At 42.1% G+C, this 23,941-nt stretch overlaps 1 protein-coding gene across 1 annotated transcript in view; it reads right to left on the reverse strand.

The window, feature by feature from the left end:
• Positions 1-23,699, reverse strand: part of TMEM135 (transmembrane protein 135) — a 168,122-nt gene extending 144,423 nt beyond the window's left edge. Inside the window, exons 1-3 of the mRNA XM_065678794.1 lie at positions 23,449-23,699; positions 11,384-11,511; positions 5,099-5,191 (exon numbers count right to left, since the gene is read on the reverse strand). Of these exons, the coding sequence (XP_065534866.1) occupies positions 5,099-5,191; positions 11,384-11,511; positions 23,449-23,589 (362 nt within the window). The 5' untranslated portion in view covers positions 23,590-23,699. The remainder of the gene's footprint in view (positions 1-5,098; positions 5,192-11,383; positions 11,512-23,448) is intronic.
• Between the last annotated feature and the right edge of the window lie 242 nt (positions 23,700-23,941).

A 23,941-nucleotide genomic window follows, 5' to 3' on the forward strand; every position in this document is an offset into this window, starting at 1 on the left:
TACAACTAAAACCATGTTGCCCATCGTTGCCCAGAGCAAGATTTTTACAACCAAATTACAAACCTCCTAAATCTCCGGTTTTATAAGACCATCAGTGACACAGTCTTGACTGTAGCGACGAGACAGGCGCCGCTATAATGTTAACAGCCAGTATGTAAACAGTAATGCAGCCTAAGGGGGCCAGGGGCGATCCCAGAAGGGTCCCTTCAGAGCTGCCACATAACTTGGAGGTGGCTTGAGTTAAACTTTCTTTGGCTTAATTACTTACAAAGGAAGAAATAAGTTAGCCAGGCACCAAGACAATTAATTTCACTATAACTGTGTCCCTTCTTAAAGCTTTCTAGTTCTCAAAAGTCACTAATACACTACTATTTTGAACAAGAGTCCAACAAACTGAAGTTTGCCATTTAATTACCATCAAAACACAAATGGTTTAAAAACATCAGCACATTTCCAAAACACTTAATGTCATTCAGACTGCCCAGGGAAGTTATCCATGCTCCATTCCTAGCAGTGCTCAGGGCCTGGCTGGACAAGGCTTGGAGCAACCTCGTCTAGTGGAAGGGGGGTTGGAACTGGATGAGCTTTAAAGTCCCTTCCAACCCAAACCACTCTGTGATTCTATGCTTCTTTTCCTTGAGAGAAATCACAGAGGTCTTAAATACGGGCTCTTCAATGAGCTACCAGACTTCCTTGTATCAGAAATCAGGAAGGCACCATCAATCTAATCAGATTTCCAGTAACATGCAGACCTCAGCAAGCCTCAAATCCCATTTCAACAGCTTCATTCACAACCATTTAACAAGTATATTCAGTTACTTCCTTTCCTTCTGTCCCAGTGCTTCTAGGACAAGGTAGTACCATGTCTTCCAGTCTAAGCCACGCACCTCCTCCTCTACTACATGCTTAACCCCTGTTGTTAGCAGTCAATAGATGCTGAAAAATGACTGGAGTCTGTTACTTTTAATTACAAGCAGAAACCAAAATACTCGTATTTCAGAACTACAAACAACAAAAACTGCTTATCATCGACAATTTGAAACCACACCTATGAGTAAACAAGGAGTGGACTGGTAAAACAACTCCATACGAAGTATAATCAAATGCATGTAATGATTTCCCAAGGAAGCTTAAAAAAAATTAATGTAATTGAATCATATTTCCACCTTTGAAGAGGCATTAACACAACTTTTAATGCCTAACACTACAGAACTAAATTCTGTCACAAAAGCATTGCACCATTTTTCTTTACTAGAAAAAGGCAAAACTGTAAAGAAAATGATATTCTTCTGTATACACTTGTACAATTGCACCGGTTAGAAGCTTACTTATTATAATAGTGCCATAGTTATGACAGTACATACATCAGGAGTAATTAAAATGTTGAAGTCACCATCAAATGATCAAAAGGAATTAGAAAAATGCACATTGTACTGAATTGTGCAGATTTCCCCAGGAAAAGGGAGCACTTTCCTTATTTGCAAGAACATTTTCTGTGCCTGTGAAAACACATACCACTCACAACATTGTTTCACTTCTCATTTTTCAACACCTCTGCCAGAGCCATAAATACAGCAAAAAAGAACATGGCAGGACTAACATTAAAAAGGATTAAAATCTCTAGGGTATGAGATAACGTACAGTCAAAATCAGCTGAAATTTAACTCTGTGCTCTCTTTGCACTTTCCAGAGCATCAAACATGCACCAGCTCCACAGCTAACAGATGTCAGACTGTCATTTATAAATCCTGCATTGGCCAGTAAGAATGCAAAAATCCAGAGTTACTCCTACCAGAGTAAGGGACTAAAGGTATAGAACATTAGAAACACATCATCTCCATGCTTATCTATTTACATTCAATCATTATCTAAGAAATAATTCTTATCAAAACATCACTGAATCATAACATGACTAGCTCTCCTCTGGTAACCTCACAGAACATAGAATTACAGAATGGTTAGGGTTGGAAAGGACCTTATGATCATCTAGTCCCAACATTCCTGTATACATACACAAAACAGATTCACAAGTGCATTTATTCCTTGGGCCCTTCCACAGATCCTAATAATTTAGTTTTCACAGACAGGACAACCATGTTTTATCACCACCAAATAGAATACACATGGATATATTAACTGGCAAAGTATATCCTTATAGAACTGTAGCAGCACAATAAAATGCAGATCATTTCCTGACTCTGAAGTTCCTCTGCAACATCACCTCTCTTTCTCATTGCCAGTGCCACACAAGTTTGCAATCACATATTACACAGATCAGACTCTAATCACACCAGTTCTGTAACACACTAGAAAACACGCTCCTCCTCAGGATTCTAATGCTCCTAGACATGCTATCCATCTCTTTTTCCTGTTCTTCCCTAAGGATTATAAAACATACAAGGCAGGCATACATGAGCCGCAGCACTTGGAAGGAAATCTGATTTACAAGCCTGCTGTTCCCAAGTACAGGACTGACAGAGATGCTGTGCAAGCAAATGCCAGTGAGGTACTTAAAATAGGGTATCCACTTGGGAAGAGCTTAAGTGATTAAGCTCAATGTTGCTGCCAGCTGCTAGTAGCAATTTGAAGGGCTGGAGATAAGTTTATGAACTCAAATCAGGACTTTTTCCCACCTTCCTGCTTTTTCTACTATGATTTGTTGCAAGCTACACAGGAAGACAAATGAGAATGCCACTGTATCGCTGTGCCAAACGACCATCTCCTACGAGACTACAAGGCTATGAAAACTTGATTTTGCCTGTAACAGAAGCTAACAAGCAAACAGATGTGAAATCAGAAAGTCATACGTCACTAAGCCTGGCAGCAGCAGTATTTCACACATTATATACACTGTTAGCATGTGGTAGCACACCAAACTTGATATTTAAAAAAAACCCTAAACTTTCAACTACCTTTTGATGCCATTTAACATTGCTTTCCCCTACTAACAATGACCCCACATTCTCAGCTGCGTGTGTTACAAATGCTGACTTTTCACATTATATCTGATGTAATATAAGAAAGGTGGGGCTCTTCAGCCTGGAGAAGAGAAGGATGCGGGGAGATCTCAGAGCAGCCTTCCAGTAGCTGAAGGGGGGCTATAGGGATGCTGGGGAGGGACTCTTCATCAGCAACTGTAGTGATAGGACAAGGGGTAACGGGTTAAAACTTAAACAGGGGAAGTTTAGATTGGATATAAGGAGGATGTTCTTTACTGGAAGGGTGGGGAGGCACTGGAATGAGCTGCGTCCAGGGAAGCTGTGGATGCTCCATCCCTGGCGGTATTCAAGGCCAGGTTGGACAGAGCCTTGGGTGACATGGTTTAGTGTGAGTTGTCCCTGCCCATGGCAGAAGGTTCGAACTGGATGATCTTCAGGACCTTTCCAATCCAAACCATTCTATGATTCTATGAATGTGAACTTTCTAGGCAAAATACCTTTGGTGACACATTTTGCACTCTGTCAGAAAAGAGAGTAAGCTTCCAGGAACTGAATATTTCACCACTATTCATTACATCCATGCTATACCAACTTCTTTTTGTCATTTTCACACACCTCTATTTCAACTTCGATTTATTTCAAATTGCAGGTACTAAACAGGAGCCTGTTAACATATCAAAGCTTTTCCATACATTGCCACTAGGACTTACAGAAATCCCCATTTGACACAAATTTTTTGCCTACTCTTCTTGCTACAGTTAGCTTTCAAGTTTCAATTTCAAATTCACTGTTACACAAAAACCTCGTACAGTTTTGGGCTCACAAGCAGTTTCAACTCTTGATTCCCAAATATTCTGAAAGCTACAGGAAGCTCACAGATGGACAACCAGCCTCATTTCTTCCCTTTTAACCTTATCTAGAAATATTAGAAGACTGACACACAAAATCCTCACACTGTAACAGGTCTGCAGGCAAAGTTAAGCCATTGCTGCTCAAAGGGATAAAATGCATTTGATCTCACTGCAAAATGAAATTCTGATGCCTGTGGCAGTGCTGGAGCCTAAAGAACTAGACAAAGTTCTAAAGAAATACGTCCACCCTCTTCGGAAGTAACTGAAAATCAAACAGCTAGGAAGGACATTAAAAAGATAATTAACTTATTTAGTCATTTTATTATGATTTTTCTCTATAGTGACATTAAATGAAGTGACTTACAAGTGCTCCCACCTCTCCAGAAGTCCTTACACATCCTCAATCTTCAAAACCGATGGATAATGCATTCTTTCAAAAGGGCAGAACTCTGATATCTTATCCAAAACCTGGCTTAGGTTTTGCTTACTTCATGACTGCTCAGGAATGGAGCCAGTCAACAACCCGATGTATACGTTTGGAATGACTGCTTAAGGAAGTTTCAGATATTCATAGTAACCAAAAATGCATCTGCACCATATTTAGTACTAACTCCCCCACCTCACCTTTTAAAGAGTAATCTCTTACATTATCCTTTTGTCACCTTTTCTACTTTGAATAAGCTTACTAACCAGATGACTAAGGCATCTCACACCTTATTACACGTTATAACTTTCATTACTGATACAAACTACCAATAGAAGTTGAACGCCAAAACATAACCTTACAAGCGAGGATTTCACCCACCACCTTTCATGACTTTTGGCTACCCTTGGATCACTCAGATCTTGCTTCCCCCTTCTTCATATTTTCATAACAAATTTCCCATTGGTAGCTGAACTTCAGCACATTCTCTTCAGTGAAATCTTCGCCTTCTGTATCCTTACATTTTATCCAATTTTGGATGAAACTTCAGCTCTTCCAGTCATTTCTTTCCGAAAAATCCTATTACTGCTGTGTCTTAACCAACCTCACATCGTTAAGTCATCAGCTACTTCCATTAGGATGCTCCTTCTCTGTGACTAACATTAAATTATCTTTAAAAACACACAAAAACCCCAGTTTAAGAAATCCTACACAATCTAGCAACCCAATTACCCATTAAACAAGGGAAACAAACCACAACCAAGAAACTGAATGCTTGTGTTTATTTCCCAGTAGCTTTCTAAGTTTAAATCTAAGATACTATTTCAAATGAACTCCATTTCCAGCATTATATGAAACTGCAAATCCATAAACACAAACTGTACCTGCTTTTCCTTTCGATGAGAATAGCCATGTAGGAGGCAGGTAATGCAGCACCAAAGCCAGGAGACCAGATGTAGAATTTTCCAAGTATCTTCCTGCAAATGTAATTTGTACACATATTACATGCAAAGCAACTGAAACACTCACATACAACAACATAGTTTACTTTTATTATAAAATTACACACACTTAAGATTCATTTTGTCCCTTTACATTAATCAATACTTACAAATAAATACTAATTATGCTGGTTTTAGAGTTGGACAGTTCTTAGAAGGGTTCTGGAAGAGCTTCATAACCATGAAACAGCTGAAGCACTGCATTAATATATCCATTTCATTTGAAGGATTCCTTTGCTTCAAAGCAAGCAGTGCTTTCAAGAGATGGTTCTGAAAAGCTACACATACTAATGACAGAAAAATCTCCTAAAAGAACTCTTAGTTACTCTTCCCCCTGCTAATATTCCAAGTACATTTTCAAGATGTGCTTTATGGAATATAGAGACACAATCAGGTGAGCCAGAAATCAAATCAAATTAATATCATAGAATCATAGAATGGTTCAGGTTGGAAAGCACCTTAAAGTTCATCCAGTTCCAACCCCTGCCATGGGTACGGATTCCTCGCCCTAGATCATGCTGCCCAAAGCTCTGTCTAACCTGACCTTGAACACTATCAGGGATGGGTATTATATACATCATGCTCATGAGATAGTCAACTGATGCTAAAAGCAGTAAACCACTGATTTACAGCAAGCCAAGGAATCAATCTGTACATTACAACTGGAAGCAACAGTGACATGCCAGTTCTATATTCAGGTAGGAAAGCTCTCATTTTTTGCAACAAGATCTGGATTTCACTCAGAGAGTCCACAAAATTCAACCAGCAAAATTAACCCAACAATAAGCTGAAAACAACAGTTATACAAACAACATCTAAGAAAATATTTCTCTAAATAGGTCACTGTTAAAGGAAGAAAACCAAAATGCACGTCAGAGAATGTCACTGACCACATTTGGTCTGTTCAGGACACCTGTACCATCCAACTAATTCAGGGTGATCACAGAAGCAAACAGTGGTCAGGGAATCATGAGATTTGGCAGCATGATAATAAGCATACTTCAATTACACCAACGCTGCTCAGTTGATAAGCATTATTAACGCAGGAAAACATGGAGTCTTCCACGCTTCCCAAAACACAGCAAACAAAAATAGCAAACACATATAGGCACAGACATAAATACAGGGTACAAAAGGAAATGTCCTCAGGTAAAATTTCATGCTGACAAAACAGAAGAACAAGGATAATCAATACGATCTGATTAGCCCATCTTTTAACCTTGCTGTAAAAGGCCTGATCAGCCTCATTTCATACTTCTGCACAAACAGTATTACCAGTGAGCAATGCCAGCTCATGTTCATAACTGAAAAGAGAGCCAGTGTATCAGCAGCAAGTGATGTAATGGCAATTACACACACTGCTCATTCCCACGGCTGCAGGAGGAGAATTTCTCAGGATGACAATGCCAAATGCTGCTGGAGCTAAAGTTCATTATTAGGACTCTCTCAGAAAGCAATTACTGTATGAAGTTTCAGAGAAGCCATCTGAAATAAGTATGAACACATCTTCCCAGACACACCTGTTAAGTAACAGAACATATGTCTTTTTCTGTGGGAAAGAAACAGGAATTTGTTCTTTTGGCATGGTTTAGAATCTCTCTAAGAATGCTTCCATGTATGGTTTGATAAGATTCTGAAAACAACTGGAACATTTTGCATAGTAAAACCTAGTGGAAATTAAAATGTCCAATCAGCTAAGTGAAGGATTTAAACTTCTGCTAAAGTAAATGAAAACAAAGGGGTTTTCTTCCTTATTTACATGGTTATTTTCACATGGTCTATGGCTAGAAATTGGAATGAGAAGTATGAGTTCTTTCAGGTTATGCACCTAATTCCTCAATGTATAACTGCATCCAAAACTCAAAAGCTGGTTGATACATAAGGCTGAATCTAATTAAGTAGGTTAATCTAAAGCTGTAAACGGACAAACTTAATTACTCTAGTTTAAACTAAGAGAACTATGTCTTCATGAGGTTTTGCATTTAATAACCCCAAAACCTAACAATCTCACCTCTCATGTAACAAATGTAATTCTTGTCAGCACTGGAGCCTCGTGCTTCCATCTGGAGCCCAGACAGATGTAGTCTTCTGGATCTCACCAGCTGAAGAGATTACAACCCCCAGCTGGCCTATCACACACCCCTACCAGAGATCAACACCCCAGGGCTCTGCCAACAGAGCAGCCTGTAGAGACCCCAGTTCACTCCAATAAATAAAGAGGAGGGGGTAAAACCCAAAGAGGTCAGCCTATAAGGATGCCGGGGAGGGACTCTTCGTCAGGGACTGTAGTGACAGGACAAGGGGTAATGGGTTCAAACTTAAAACAGGGGAAGTTTAGACTGGATATAAGGAGGAAGTTCTTAACTGTAAAGGTGGGGAGGCACTGGAATGAGATGCCCAGGGAAGTTGTGAATGCTCCATCCCTGGTGGTGTTCAAGGCCAGGCTGAACAGAGCCGTGGATGGCATGGTTTAATGTGAGGTATCCCTGCCCATGGCAGGGGGGTTGGAACTGGATGATCTTAAGGTCCTTTCCAACCCTAACTATTCTATAATTCTAAGTGAGTTTGGTAATCCTTTCTAGGCTGAGAACATCTCTCCACATCCTAAGTCACTGCTGCCATTGGATTAGATGGTTTTGACATTTTGCCCACATACGAAATGGTGAGAATATTAAACAACTGCGCTTTATTGCTTTAAGCTTTACATCTTGAAAATCTTTGCAGCAGTTTCAATTTTGGTGGTTTTCTCTAGCTGAAATATTACAAGAGCACCAAAATGACATATTCGTACAAGCCAGACTTCTCAAGGACAAAATTCATAATTTTCAATTTAAATTTCATATCGAGATACTTTAATTGCTACTGGATGACTAAGATGTATTTTCAGTACACACAGTGACTGAAGATTCACTGGAACTTCGGTAAAGGTACAAAGAGATTAAGAGGTCACTTTACCCAGGACACCTCGTATGCCTCCCAATACATCTCCTGCTTGTTGCTACAGAAGAAGGGAACAGGAAATTCTTCTCAAATCAGGAATTGTGCGGGTAAATGTGAGTTAACATGTCCAGCTACAAAGCCTTTAATATGTTGCTTTGGTGTGGAACTGCAGGAGGATAAGATCAGTAGACTGCATGGGACAGAGGTGCTTCTGAGTAACTACTGCTCTCTCTGTAACATACCTTCCAAGCAAAAAAGATGCAAAAAATGCAGTGTGTATCCTATCATACAAATATATCACATCCAGTCTCTCTAGTACCACTATCTAGAATGAGACTTAAAGCATTTAAGTCTCCACAGCTTTAGCCAATCTCTTTGCAAGGCTGCAAATCAAGTTCAGGAATACCCAGGCCACAGTTATGCAGAACACCATAGAGGTACTGGTATTCCTTTGATGGATTAAAACATGCAACATCAAATCACATTCCGGACTGGAAAATGACATACAATTATGTTTGCTCTCAGGGGCTACCAAAGGAAACCTGGGTATGTCACACAGCAACAAGTTCAAGGAATCATACAAGTTCAAACAAAGCATTAAATAAATAACTCTAAAAAATCCCATACAGATTGGTTAAAAAGAGGAGTGAAATCTCCTATTTCTATCCTCCATGATGGACACAAAAACAGGTAATAGAGGCAAACTCATACAGCTCAAGCTGCAAGACAGTGTTGATATTAAGTACATTCCAAGTGAAGGACTTGTCAACATTATGATCTAAAACGAAGCTCTTAAAAAAGAACAAAAAAAGGCATACGGCACCTGTAAAGATCTCACGTATTCATACAGCTTTCTGGCTTGTTCTCTTTTTCTCTCCAAATAACACTTACTCAGCTCCTTGACCATATTCAAGTACCGAACTGACCTGTTTGATGAACTTGTCCATGACAACTCTCAAACACTTCCTGATCAACAGCAGCCAGTTTAAAGACCATCCTTGTGTAAGGACAAGGCTGCTTTTTTCCTCTCAATGCATTACTCTGCACTTTCCTCTCTCAAATTTTGTGACTTTTTTGAATCAACAGATCTTTCTTAAAGGGAACAGGGTCAGGTTTAGATTTCTGTGTAACCTAAATTATCTCATACAATCTCCACACTACACTGCACCCCCCTCTCCAGATTCTTGAGGCATATCCAAAACAAAGGACACAGCAAGAACATCACTGGCAACCTCTTCCGATTATGAAAATGGATTATTTATCCCTTGTTTTGTTTCATATACATTAACTACTTGCTAATTATTTACTATTTCCTGGAAGACAGAGGATCCTTCTTCTTGAAGAGTCCTGGCAAGCAATCCTGCCAAGTCATTTGTGAATTCATGTATAATGCACCAACTGGATCTTCATCACATATATATTTATCCTTTAAAGGACACCAGCAAATTTAGAAAGTATGACTTCTGATAATTACATTACCCACTGTTTTCTGAAAATGCATTTAACAGTTCTCAAATACCCTACTCACATAATTGCTGAGGCTCCAAACTTTATTCTGGTCAGAAAAGCTGCAAAATACTCCTTATAACTGGACATTCATATACTTCAATAGATACAATGCATAAGGCTGTCTAAACACTTTCTTCTTTTGCCTCTAGTAGCGATCTCAGTTCCTCAGCTCCAATCAGCACCGTAACCACAGGCTGACAAGCTTTATTTGCAAGTCCTGCACTTGCAGGTGGTGGGCAGCCTGCAGAGATCCCACCATCAGAGGTTCTGCTGCAGCTGACAACTCTCCACGGGCATCTCTTTGTAAGAGATAAAGCATGCACACTTCCCAGCATGTTGAGGGTTACTCTGCTGCACAACTGTAACAACAGCAAGGTAAGCATTTACCTACACCCCTTGTCATGTTAAATTGTTAGAATTATCCTTTGCAGAGTTTTGGCCTGGGTCAACCCGAACAGTGTTCTGGGGGGACCTGGAGGGCACATGGTTGGATAGGGCTTTGAGCAACCTAGTCTAGTGGAAGGAGTCCCTGCCTGTGGCAGGGAACTGGAACCAGATGAGCTTTAAGGTCTCTTCCAACCCAGATCATTCTATGATTCTAGGTACCGTTTCCATTACCCAGCCTGAATCCCCATGCTGGTTTGGAGGTCTGAACAGTTTTAGACAGCCGTGCTCCACATAGGTGAAAGCCATGCCATACTAGCTGGCTTCAGAGCAAGACACTAATATCTTACTGGCTTCATTTACTAGTACAGGCATACTCACAGATCTCCTAGATGGCCAATATCTCAGTTAGAGGAACCACTGAAAGCAACGAAACTTACACCCACCACACCAGCTTAATTTAGAGAGTAATATCCAAGTACAGCACTGAAGTAAGGCATGGCAGATTTAAAGGCAACTACATGGCAGAATAAGGAAGACTGCTGTATAGCTCAGAGGAGTAAAGATAAATCAGTATTAACACAACTCAGATTGCTAGAAAAATTCATATTCTTTAGAGCTTGTTACTTAAAGAATCACTCTGAATTTTGCAAATGATTGACTTAAAAAGCATTCCACGGATCTTCAGCCTTCCCCTTCAGATTTGAAACTAAGTTTAGAGACCCGTAAACAGATACAGAAGGGCATAACTTCCATTAACTTTTAGAGGGGCTGTTGAGTGCACCAACAAATAACTTTCAAAAATTGATACCAACAGTAGATTTTACAGGTCTATGTATAACATCTCTTACAATAAATGTATTTATATCTAGGGCATCATCATATTCATAAATAGGAAAGTATAATTTTTAAATCTCTTAATAGTTGCTTGAAATATACTGCAAAGAACCCAGAATACAGAAGTGCCACTTATACTCATTTTTCAGAGCGAGTTTGTATCTTGCAGAACCCCAGAAGCTGTGCTGGGATTTCCTTCACTTATGACCACAAACTTGGGTGGCTGGATCACGTTTACAATAATTAAAAGTTATCACAGCCCCTGCATCAGGAAAATAGAAACAAGCATCAAATTACAACAATTCTTTCTAGGAGAGAAAGATTAGGCCTTCTCAAAGTGGTAAGACCAGAAATCAAGTGGATGGCATAGGTGTTGCTTTTCTTACTCCTACCTGTTACAAACAAGCCTATTATATAAGCAAAGACAAATTATTACATAAATTGAAAAGTTGCATCAAAAATAGCTTTCCTATTACATTTTTAGGACAGTATACCAACCTTAGAATGCAAAAGCAAACAATATACAAGGTCCCATTTGCTGTCAGAAAGGAAGTTGATTGCAAGATCTCAGGTAGCAGTTTGTACAAATAATAGTCAAGTTTTCGTTTCCTGAGAATAGCTGCAATCTGAGGGAGGAGGGAAGAAGAAAAAAAAAACAAAAAGGGGGGGACAAACTTTAATGCAGTTCGGCTTTTTTTTTGCACATTGTAAAGAGAAATACAAAAGGAAAACAAGAACCCAGGACACATCGCCCACTGAAGTAGTAAATCAAAGCCTCTTAAATTTGCTGGGTTTATGAACAATACCACAAATATTTCCTTTGAACTTGGTCCAGCTATTCTAATATTTCTACCAGGAAATACATTGAGTGATTCTAAAGGGAAATATTGGAGGAATCTTATTACCTTGTTCCATTGGCCATAATAGTCAGAAACATTGTCTGCCAGATACCAGAACCTTCAAGATGTCATAAATTGACACTGAATTTTGTCCTCCAAACAACTGGACTATCACATGATTAAGGTCAGAGTATCACTAAAGTAATCCAAACACAGGCCCTACACAGCATCTACAAAGTGATGATGTATTTCTAAAGGTTTTCTATTCCAATTAACCAACTGCAAATCCTCCGAAAAACCAATTCACAATCCACTGGAATAACAACACATTCGTGACAAGTTTTGTAGAAATGGTATGTTATCCCTAAAGAACTGCCTATAGCAGAAAATGGGTTGGGTCTAAAAAATAAATGTTCTCTTTGCTCAGTTTAATGTATGGCCCATATTCTACAAAGAGCAGTTAATGACTCAAAACACTGAAGGTTCTCAGAGTCTTGTCTGCAACTATCTAATGGGAAGGTATAGAGAACCAGGCTCTGCTCAGAGGTACCCAGGGGTAAGACAGAAGGCAACATACAAGTTCAAGTATGAGAAACTCAGATTAGACCTACAGAAGAAAAATTTTCACTTGAGGTTGGCTGAATATTGGAGCAGGTCACCCAAAGCAGCTGTGGACTCTCTGTCACTGGAGATTCTCAAAACCCAACTAGAAAAGGCCACAAATGACCTACCTCTTCCAGCTGTGAGCAGGAGCCTGGTAGACCACACAAGCTCCCAAGATCTCTCTGACCTGTGTGCTCCTGTGACTCCACAAAATTATCCTTTAGTTTCATCATGAAATAAATTTTATTGGGCTTTTTAATTCTCTTTAAAAGCATTATTATATTTATCTGCACTGATGTCCCAAGGAGGGACTGGCAGGAGCTGTCAGTCAATGCTTAGAATTAGAGAGGTCCCAAACAGAGCAAGCTTCCTGCTACTGGTGCTGATGAGAAGAGCAAAAGACATCCTGGCAAATTGGTATTGGCAATGCCTCTCAGAGTCCTAGTTCCTCAATTTAAAAATATGGGAAGGGGACCTGTTCTGAAACACTGTCCACTCGGACAGAATAGCAAGTAGATGTTTTACACTCGGAGATGGGCCAAGGATTCTACTAAAACCCACCCCAGAGAAGTTCTGCCAAAACCTGTTTCCAAAATGAAGTTTGAGCTAGCTATTAAGGAGAAGTACATGCATGAACAAACTTCCCAAACCAGATTTACACATTACTTAATCAAGTGTCAAGGCTGCTTAAACCATATGGAGTAGGCAACAAAGCAATCCAGAGAAGCTTTCTGTTGAAGGAGACTCTTCTCGCAGTCTAAACACCAGAACACCAGTTGCTATCTCCACAGCTATATCCTGCCTATTGCACAAAGGTCCTGAACATCTGGAACAAAACATCTTGTTTTAAGAACACAGACCTTACACCTGAAGTCTTCCTCCTCAGACCGAAGCATCCCAAGTGTAACAGGAAAACATTAATGTCAAATCAAAGTCAAAAATTTCCTTCTGCAGCTTCTTCCCCAGGTTTTAGATGTTACCAACTTGGATACACCTCATTCAAGTGAATCAGGAGAACACTGTGATGAATGCCAAATTCTAACAGTAAATGCACTACTCAAGGTCTGGCAGCAGATGTTGCTAGCAGAGAGCAGCATGGAAGGAGAGGGCATCAGGACATCTAGTAGATACTTCCTTGGCAAAATACTGTTCCCTACAAAGATGCTAACAGATGTAACAGAAGGTCTGAAAATTACTTGAGATTCCCTGTAGAGTCAGACAGAAAGGAACATCTCACTAACATCAAGGTCTCAGCTCTTCAGGTAAAAGGAACATGCAAATCCTAGGACATGTTTATTTAGGCACCTCAGGGTGGTCTGTATCAGGATAACTGTAATAGTTTGGGGTGTTATTCACTGTAAGAATCATAGAATTATTTGGTTGGAAAGGACAGCTATCCTGATGCAGCTCACTGATCCAAGCAGTTGATGATGATGTATCCAAGACTGGCCAAAACCAGCTCCATACCTCCCATTATTCTTATCACCTTTCTCTATATCTTAGTTTCACTTTTTTTTTTTTTGAGATGAAGTGACAACAATCTTACAAAGTAAAATTATTTGGTGCTTACCAGTTGCTGTAGATTTTCAGCTCTACTATAACAGTGCAGCACGTACACAACAAAAGCGGAGTGCTGCTGTGCAAGATAGTGCTATCATATGAAACTGAAATCCAGGGACAGGAGCAACACACTTCTCAAACCACTCTAAGACCATGAATTCATGGCAGAGAAAAGCACAATCCACTTCCTGTGCTGCCTCTCCGTCTATTTCTTAGTCTGTAGTGCTTGTCCTGGCTGTTACACTTCACAAAAAGGGGAATACTGCCCAAAAAAAATCTCTGAACCAGGGAGAGCATCACCGGATATTGTACTTATGAGGGTTAATTATATGTGCATTTGGGTGAAATTAGACAGGTCACAACACTGCAGTCCTCAGACAACCACACTTTTACATGCTACAGTCAGACAAGACAAATACGTGACTCCTTAATAACATCTCCAAGTGAGAAATTGATGAGATGAAATAAAGCCAACTGTCCTTGGGTGACATCTGTGCCCTACACACACACTGGAAGAAGGGGGGGGGGGGCGGGTTAAGCACCTGCCAGCCTGACTTCCAGAGAAAAATATTTCTGACCCCAAACAAGATTAATCTGGCCCTAAGAATGTGGTCAGGTAAAACGTCTTGAATAAAGTAAGTCATGCATGGAGGAAAGAAGCTTTGCTTTCCACACCTGAGGAGTGATTCAGCACTGCCCAGTGCCCCATTACCACTGTGGGAAAACTGCAAACAGAAAGACTCTGACTTATTTTTAAGACAAAGAACTTCTTTCCTCACTTCTGCACTCGATGTTTAAAACTTGAAACCCCAAACTCCATTAGCCCTTCAGGCAGGCCTGGCAGTGTTTAGCAGCTTCTGAAGGCAATCCCAGCCCCTTATTACTTACATACAAAGGGAACCAATATCAGGACTGACACCTGGCACATATCACAGCAAAAGACATGACCACAAACCTGTCCTCCAAAATCCTGTAATATACAAGCACCAGTTCCTAAACAACAGATTACCTTTTATGCTCTTAGCCCAGATTGGAAGAGTTCTCCTTCCCCTGTTCATTAACCCAACGTAAACTGACCACAAATTTACCCTCCAGTGTTAATCGCCCCATTTCCCTGACAGCTTAAAATAAGCTCTGATTTAATTTTCCCTAAAACACTTTGGCCATTACCACACAATCACAGAATGGGTTGGAAGGGACCTCAAAGACCATCTAGTACCAAACCCACCTGTCATGGGCAGGGACACCCTCCACTCCAAGCCCCATCCAACCTGGCCTTGAGTACTTCTAGGGATGAGGCACCTTGAAATATAGAGGCAGAATATTCACATATATGAAAAACTATTTAATAAAAAAATTGCTATGAAATCATATTTCTCATAGGTGTAAAACCCATGAGAAAGAGGCTACTACATCTCTAAGAGTGGTTTCATGTGAATAGAAATGAGGGCAGAAGGAAGAAACTTGGAGTTTAGACTTTTATATGGAGGGGAGCTGGAAGGAGGAGATCATCCTTCAATCAAATGCAAACACTCCTGAAGTTACACACTAGTCACTCCAAGAATACATATTGGTCATTATTTGAACTCTAAGGCCTACTGCATTTTATGCCTGAAATATTTTAAAAAGCCTACTCAGTAAAACTACAAAGAGAAATACAAAGAGAAAATATTTTCTAACATTACCTACAGAACTCACACAACTGCATTTAGACTGTCCATTATGAAAACGTAACTATGAAAAATCAGCCCACCAGACTGAGGACACCATCAGGCTGCAGAAGAGCATTACTGAAGTCCTTTCTTTTTTTAATTTAGTATTCATATACAAATTTTCAGCCCTGTAGAACTAAGAAATCACAATTAATTTATTCTGCCCTAACCATGGAATCAATGTACATATTTCCAAACCCATCCATAAAGCACAGCTACATAGCCTAAAGCAAGACCTAGAGCTAGGCTATATCTGTGTTCCTGCAGAAAAGGAACACGACACAAAGCCAAGCTTCCCCATGACCAGAGGCACCAGTCAGGGCTGATGATTTCAATCATGTGTCATGTAATGCCTACACATTACTCATCATCCAACTGCAATAACCTGAGCTTCACCTCCAGTATACTCAGTCTTCACCCACATCCCTGAATAAGGGATTCCAGAGGCAGCATCGCGCACAAAGGATGCTTCCACTTAATGAACATACTTATCGCCTGACAAATGCACACAGACAGGTTACGTGGCAGGCTAAAAACCACCAACCTTGCACTAACTGCCATTGTGTGTATGGCATTTTTCCTCTCCCTCCTCCATCAAACTACCATTTCCTAAGTTTGCACTTAGCATAAGCCTTTAAGAACACTACCCCTCCACCAAACCAGTGAAATTAGCCAACACGTACAGCACTGATTGCTAGGAACTGGACACTATCATCTCGCTCTCATTCCTTCACAATATCCAACTAAAATCACAGAATCACAGAATGGTTTGGGTAGGAAGGGACCTTAAAGCTGATCCAGTTTCAATGCCTTGCCACGGGCAGGGTCACCTTCCATCAGACCAGGCTGCTCCAAGCCCCGTCCAACCTGGCCTTGAACACCGCCAGGGATGGGGCAGCCACAGCTTCTCCGGGAAATCTCTGCCAGCACCTCACCACACTCACAGAGAATTTATTTCTATTGTCCAATCTAAATCTCCCCTTTTTCAGTTTAAAGCCATTCCCCCTCTTGTCCTATCACTACATGTCTTTGTACAAAGCCCCTCTCCAGATTTCTTGTAGCCCCTTTAGGCACTGGGAGCTGCTCTAAGGTCTCCTCAGAGCCTTTTCTTCTCAGCTGAAAAAGCCCAGCTCTCCCAGTCTGTCTCTAGAGCACAGGTGCTTCAGCCCTCAGAGCATCTTTGTGGCATTCTCTGGACCCACTCCAACACGTCCATGTCCTTCTTATGTTGGGGGACACAATACTCCAAGCCCATCACGATAAGCTTTTATTAAATAAAAAATAAATAAAATAAACAACTAAATAAAAAAGAAAGGGAAAAACAAAGCTACAGAAGCATTCAGACACCTGGCCAGATCTCCAGGAAGGCACAGTTCAGTGACATTTATAAGGGTGACTATCTGGCACATTTAGGCACCTTTAAAATGCATATTTAGAGACAATCAATAATGCTGTGTAGATGGTTTATATAATACATACTCTGCAAATCATTAAAAAGCCAAGGAACATTTTATAACTTCAGTTTTGATAACTTAAGTTCCATCTGCATACTAAAAGTGAAGCAATCCCCAGTATTTAAACCAGTTAAGAAAATGCCTCAGATAACATGGCAGCAGGCAGAACTGCAGACTGATGTCAGATTTCTTTCCTAATTATGTTCAATAATTTGTATGTTTTTATAACCATTTGCAATTTTACATAAATTTTACAAGAACATTATCCCGTTGCTTTATAAAAACCATTTTCACACCCTTTGGAGTAACCGAATCTCAAAATGCCCTCAGGAAACACCTGGGTTATGAAAGACACTTGTTCAAGTCAGCAATTTGTTTCTCCTGCCTCCTCCTAAGCATCCAGATTCATTGTTCCTCAATTAGTTGGTCCTTCCCTTATTTCACAGACTATGAAATCTGGCTTCCATATTTTTTAGTTTCATAAATCAGTTCCTGCAATACTGTGAGAAAGAGCATGTGCCTCCTCCTGCTCTCTGACTTCCGTCATCCCTTGTGAGATGTTACATGAGGATCACTGTCAGGTAGTTGGGTTGTCTTGGTTTGGCTTTTTAAGTTTTCCATATCAGGCACCCAACTAAAAACCAGAAATGAACAGTACTCAGGCACTCTTTCAATGACACCTAAACTACCTTTAATGCTGGTATTACTCTCATTCCATGATAACTCATCTTCACTACTTGTTTCTCTTGTATTTACATTAGTAGAATGCAATTTTTCATTCCCTTTGAAATGCCTTCTCGGCATCATTAGGGTGGTGAAACAATGGCACAGGTTGCCCAGGTAAGCTGTGCCTGCCCCATCCCTGGCAGTGTTCAAGGCCAGGCTGGAAGGGGCTTGAAGCAACCTGGTCTAGTGGAAATTGTCCCTGTCCATGGCAGGGGGCTGGAACTGGATGAGCTTTAAGGTCCCTTCCAGCCCAAGCCATTCAATAATTCTATGATTTTCCCCCTACCCCAAAATTCTTGCACTCAACAGAAGAATAAACACAACAGAACAGATTTACATCTTCCTGCTGAACACCTTAACAATTTGTGCTGGTTCTCAGTACTTGTAGTGTCTTTATACCAAGATCTTCGCACTGGCATTCAAGACTTGGGCTTCCCCTGATTTCTACCATTACTGTGTTGCAGGCTTCAGGTTACTCCTTGCATCTTTGAGAATAAATTCTTCAGTCCATCTCAACTGATAAACTCCCCCTTTTAAAATTCTCAGCTTCTCAGAAAAAAAAAAAAAAGGTATTTTTGTTTACTTTCAATTTATGAAAGAATTTTACTGGTCTGGACCAAAAGCCACCTGAACAGAGCAGAATGACCATAGCCTGGAATGATAACGTCACAGCCTGGTTCTTACTTTAGGAACACTTAAGCTAATTTTAGTCATATTTAACCCAGCTTCCAGAAGAACCTAAAAGCAAGAACGCACTGACCTACATGTCATTCATAACACAGCACAGAGACAGAGGACACTACACAGTACTTGAGACGATCACATATCCCAATTCAATGCAATCACACACCACCATCACAACTTCAGGTACAAAGTCCTGACAGAAGGGAGTTTCTTGACACCCTATCCCAGAGATCCAAGCTGGCATACAGAAGCATATTCAGGGGTAACACTAACATCCTTCCTGGTCTCTCCACCCTACTTCCAAATACACAATGGTCTGCAGCACAAACAAAACCCACATTTTCATATAACCAGCACTTCTGGACTATTTGGCCCATACAGCCTTCTCACATCAAAAGTGAGTTCCCAGCATTTGCAGTGTCCAAAGTGAGACCAAAATAAATAATGAAAAGGGCACAAGAAGAAACTAAGTGAAAGAAAACCATAAAATATAGCAAGCCCCAAGGACCACAAAAACATGTGGTTGAACAGCAGACTCAGGTTAGACCCATTCTAAGTAATTGGCTGAACTATGCCCCAGTGTAGAGGACACATGGAACAGACCCACTGGCATCCTTGGCATCCATGCTTCCTTAGGCCTGTTGTTCCTCTATGCCAGCCGATCCATCTGGAAGAGAGGCGTCTGGAGGCAGAGCCAGGAGTAAAGTAACAGTCAGTGTGATCCAGGAAGGGGTCAGTGCTCACACTGTTACATGACTGTTGGTGAAGAGGGAAAGGCCTCGAGAGGAGAAGGGCAGGACAGTAGTTCTGTTGGAGAGGCAAGGAGGGAGCCTGGCTTTTAAATTAGGTGAAAAAAACAGATGATCATACTAGAATAAAGAAAAGGTGAATGACAAATGGTTCTTGCCATCCCATGGGCAAAAAGGTAGAAGAATTACCTTCACTGCAAACAGATGATTTTACCTTACTTAGATTAAGAAGAAACGTTACCACCAGATCCAAATACCTCCGACAGACTACAAAGACTTCATACTAATGAATAAGTGTATTCACCTACTGCAAAACATGCACCATCATCAAAAAAGTGACTAAAACCTGCAAACCCTCAGGAAACAGAAGATCTTGCTCTAACATCTGATGAATGGCAGATCTGCTGTGTGAAATTAACAAATCCTGTGAAACAGAAGCCAAGACAACTCAAAGCCACTATTCCAGTCTCTCCCTTTCCCCAGCTTCATGCAGTTTCCCCATGAAATCATTCTTATCCCCACCTCTGTGAATTTCTATAAGTCTAAATTCAACTTTGAAAATACAAGATTACACCTCCACATTTTTCTTTAGCTTTGGCTGATCTAAGTATAGATAGAACAAAGTATAACAAACTGATGTCCTCTGAAAAGTTTCCTTAAGATAGCATGGCAGGCAGTTTGGGAGAAGTGGGATTATAAGGTTTACGGGAGATGATCTGCAGGTTGTTTTGGGGGTAGAGGTGTTAAGCAATTTTTAACTTTGGGATTTGTTTCAATTTGTTTTTTTAAGTGTGTCTCAAAGCCTTCCACATTGGGACACTTGGTTTGTGCAACATTAACAGTCTCAATTATGAAATAGGCATTCCTTTTGGCTGCTCTGCACAGGAAAGGACAATTCAACTTAGATATAAAACCTACTTTTGCTAAAGCAATCTAGTTTGTACTAGAGCAAAAGTAAAGACAGTGGCAGTATATTTGAAGATTATATTTTTTTCCATCTAAAAAAAAAAAAATCAAGGACAGCTACTAAAAAACCCACATTACAGCACTACTTCAAAGATTTTTTTTTTTTTTTTTACCACCATTTACTGAAAACAGGTATTTTACTTGCCAAATACTAGCACCACTTAATTTGGCTCCATCAGTCTCCCACTTATTGAAGAGTAGCAAAATTTTTAAGAGATGTGGGGTGTAGCTGTTAGGAGTCTGGATAGTAACTGTCCCTAACCATGCTCTCTCCCAGATGACCTCTAGTAATTTATTCTTGCCTATTTTCTCTCATTCATTTCCACACAAGCTTCTGTGAAAGGAAACTCTTTCACCTACTTTCCTTAGTTATTAGCTTGTGGTAACAGGAGGAACAAACAAGCAGAAGAGATTTTACAGGCCTGACATAGAAAAATTAAGTGCAATTTTCTGTTGCTGAGCTCTACAAAGGACTGGGACTAAGTAGTACCAGAAATATTCTGAACGTACACTGATGTAACTATAATTTAAGTTCATCCCCTCATGTGAATCTCATAATAGAGAAAAGGACTGAACACTTGTGCTGTCCAACTGTGATATTTCTTTCACAAATACAAGGCTTTCAAGCACAGCTTTAAGTCCAGCAAAGAATGAATTTAGTGATGACTCTCTTAATTCAGGACTGTTCTTTCCCTGCCAAGCTACTTAATGTGCAAGGCTTCTGCTTCCTCCTTTGCAGTCCCCACTGCACCCTTTCGCTCTTTACCTTACACTGGCCCTGATGCTCGTCAAACCCTGCTTATCAATTCCATCCATTAATGCAGCTGAAAATTTCCCCAGCTAAAAGTAGGGTAGTAATTTCTTCTGGCTTAGTGAATGAATCAATCCTGCTCAAGGAGAGATGAGGTCCAACATGCAAAGAAGGGAGTACAGTTACATGTCTGGAGGCAAATGAAGGCAAGTGCTTCCCCCTCTTTATGTGGCAGCAAGATTTTTAGAGCATCTCGGCTTTAGATTACTCTGGTAAAACAAGCTAAACACTGTCAACAAAAATACAGGAAAACTTTCAATCTGTAAAGAAGGCAGTGTAAAAAATTATGCAGACCTTTTGCAGTGCAGCATGGCATTGGTTGAGAAGGTTCCCACCCGATCCTCAATTTGTGACAACATGCAACTGTTTATGGGGCCACAACGTCAGACAGATCAGGAAAACACACTGGATTTTTAGGTTTGTTTTTCTTCTCCAAGAAATAAAAAAAGGAAGCTTTCCCCCTAACCCCTAACTGCACAACTGAGTTAACTGCAACAGGCCTATGAGCAGGAATCTCTTTACCAGACCTGGATGCTGGAGAACTTTGGTTTAATTACAGAGCTGTTTAAGCTGCTTTATCTTTAGTCAGACCTGACAGATCACCAGATCTCTCGTGGCTCATTTCAGGCCCATTCTCTGCTGGTACAAGTACTCATGCTCCCACACAGCAAACTGGATCAGAAGGCAGATACAAAGAAAAAATTACTGGAGAGGGTGAAGGAAGAGAAGGCACCTTCTTCTCTGTATTAGTTTCCTGATCCAGCTCACCATATGCTCATACAAACAGCTGCCCCTTCTGTTTGTGTCAATTCAGAGTGAAAACGTTCACTGTCAGACATGACAACTCCTTTGGCTCACGCTGCTATCACTTAACTTTCTTAATCATGCAACTGGATGTCACAATTTTCACTCAAGGCACACTTCAGTGGGAGTTTAAACTATCTCAGGACTGCTGCATCCCACTCCTTCCCTTCTCTTTATTGCATAGTTCGATAGATTTGTTGTTCCAGCACTGGTATAGAGTTGAAAGTACAGGCTCAAAAGTACAGACTCAACGACTTGTTTTTCTTCCTGCAGGACTTAGCCTGGAGCCAGCTCAGCAGCCGGCTCACTACTCAATCCTCTAAGCACCACTACAGGAGAAACACAGAGGTAGGGACAGAAGGAAGCGCTCACCTGCAGGAATTCCAGCTCAGATGAGCTTTCAGGATATGTTTAGGGATGGATGCAAACAGATCCCACCTCCTCTGCCTACACCCTCACTTGCTGGAAGCTGCAACGGAGGTGACTAATTGCAACCAAGACTAATTGCACGTTCAAGCTAAGATACCTCACCCGTAGGATACTCTTTTAATACTTAGACTCTTTTAGCCTTAATGTATTTGTTTAGGCTCGCTTCTTTATACAGTGGAATCATCTTGATCCTAAGGCACCAATTACCAAGGTGCCCCCAACATCAATATACATGTGCCTTACACCTGCTACTGCGAAAGCTACAAGACTGCCTCCCAGGCAAATACCACCTCTATTTAGGTACCATAGCGACTGGGAAATGACAAGAAACACCATGCTCAGGCTGTGCCCATGCCCTCCTACCCCACCATCTTTACCCCTCTCACAGCATGTTGTGTCACCAGTCCCCATCATCCCCTATGGTTTTCTTCTCCCCTCCTAGGCCTAGATTTAACATATTACCTCTCTCTTCAAGCATCAGGCTCTCCCCCCCAGGTAACTATTATGCCCTCCAGCCCTCAAACCAAGCTCTCCCTCACCCCACTCCTCCCTCCTCCTCAACACCAGACTTCCCCCAAAATACCCTGTTTGCTCTTCTGCCCCCCTTGCTCCAAGGTCAGGCTGCCCCTTGACATCCCTCCTGCCCTCCCTCTCACAACATACCCTTCTCCCCTGACCCCAGACCAGCCTCCCTCCCCCGGTATGCCTCATTCCCCCTCCAGTCCAGACTCCCCCCACTTGTATATCCCTGTGCCGTCCCCAAGCACCCCTCATGCCCTTCCACATCACCTCAGACCAGGTTCGCCCCATACCCCCTATACCCTTGCCCACAGGCCAGACTCCCACCACGCTTATGTCCCTCAGGCCCACCCCAAACACCGCTCACACCTTTCCCCCTCACCTCAGGCCAGGTTCCCCCCATATCCCCTATACCCTTCCCCAACAGGCCCCAGACTCCGCCACCCCCTGTGCCCTCCCCAGACACCCCCACGGCCTCGCCCTCACCTCGGGCCACGCTCCCCCATAACCCTTGTACCCTTCCCTCCCAGGCCGAGCTCCCCCGCTCCTACACCCCCCGCGCCCAAGCACCCCTCACGGCCTTCCCCTCTCCTAGCGCCCTCCCACCGGCCACCCCCTCCACCACCCTCCTCACGCCCGCGCCCCCTCAGGCCGGTCCCTCCCCTCGCGGGCCGCGGGCCGAGCGTCGCACCGCGCCGCGCACCCACCAGGTACAAGGTGCCGTAGATGCGGAGGGACTCCTCCAGCGCGCTGCGGCTGACGTGCACCGCGGCCACGGCGCAGCGCGGGTGCCAGGTGTGCCCGATCTCGTAGCAGTTGTGGGGGATGGCCTTGCTCAGCGCCGCCATCTTCGCCGCCGCCGCGGGGAGGTCGCGCGGGGCGCTGCCGGGGTTACTCGCGGGCAGACGAGCTCGCTCCCCCCTCCCCCTCCCCTCTTCCCTTCCCGCGCGGCTCGCGTGAGCCCCGCAGCCAATCCGCGCCCGCCGCGGGGCGGGGAGCGCGCGCGGGAGGGGTGGCGCGAGGCGGCGGCGTGCGTCCTCGCCCCCCCCCCCGCCCCCCCCCACCCGCTGTTCTGTTTCCCCCCCGCCGCCGGCTCTTCCCGTTCCAACTCGCGCCCCCCCCCACCCCACCCCGTCCTCGATGCCTGCGGGAGGGAGGAAGGAACAGCGGGGAGGGCGGTGTTCTGCTTTGGGAATGATG

Source organism: Lathamus discolor, chromosome 4, assembly GCF_037157495.1.
Source record: "Lathamus discolor isolate bLatDis1 chromosome 4, bLatDis1.hap1, whole genome shotgun sequence".
NCBI lineage: Eukaryota > Metazoa > Chordata > Aves > Psittaciformes > Psittacidae > Lathamus > Lathamus discolor.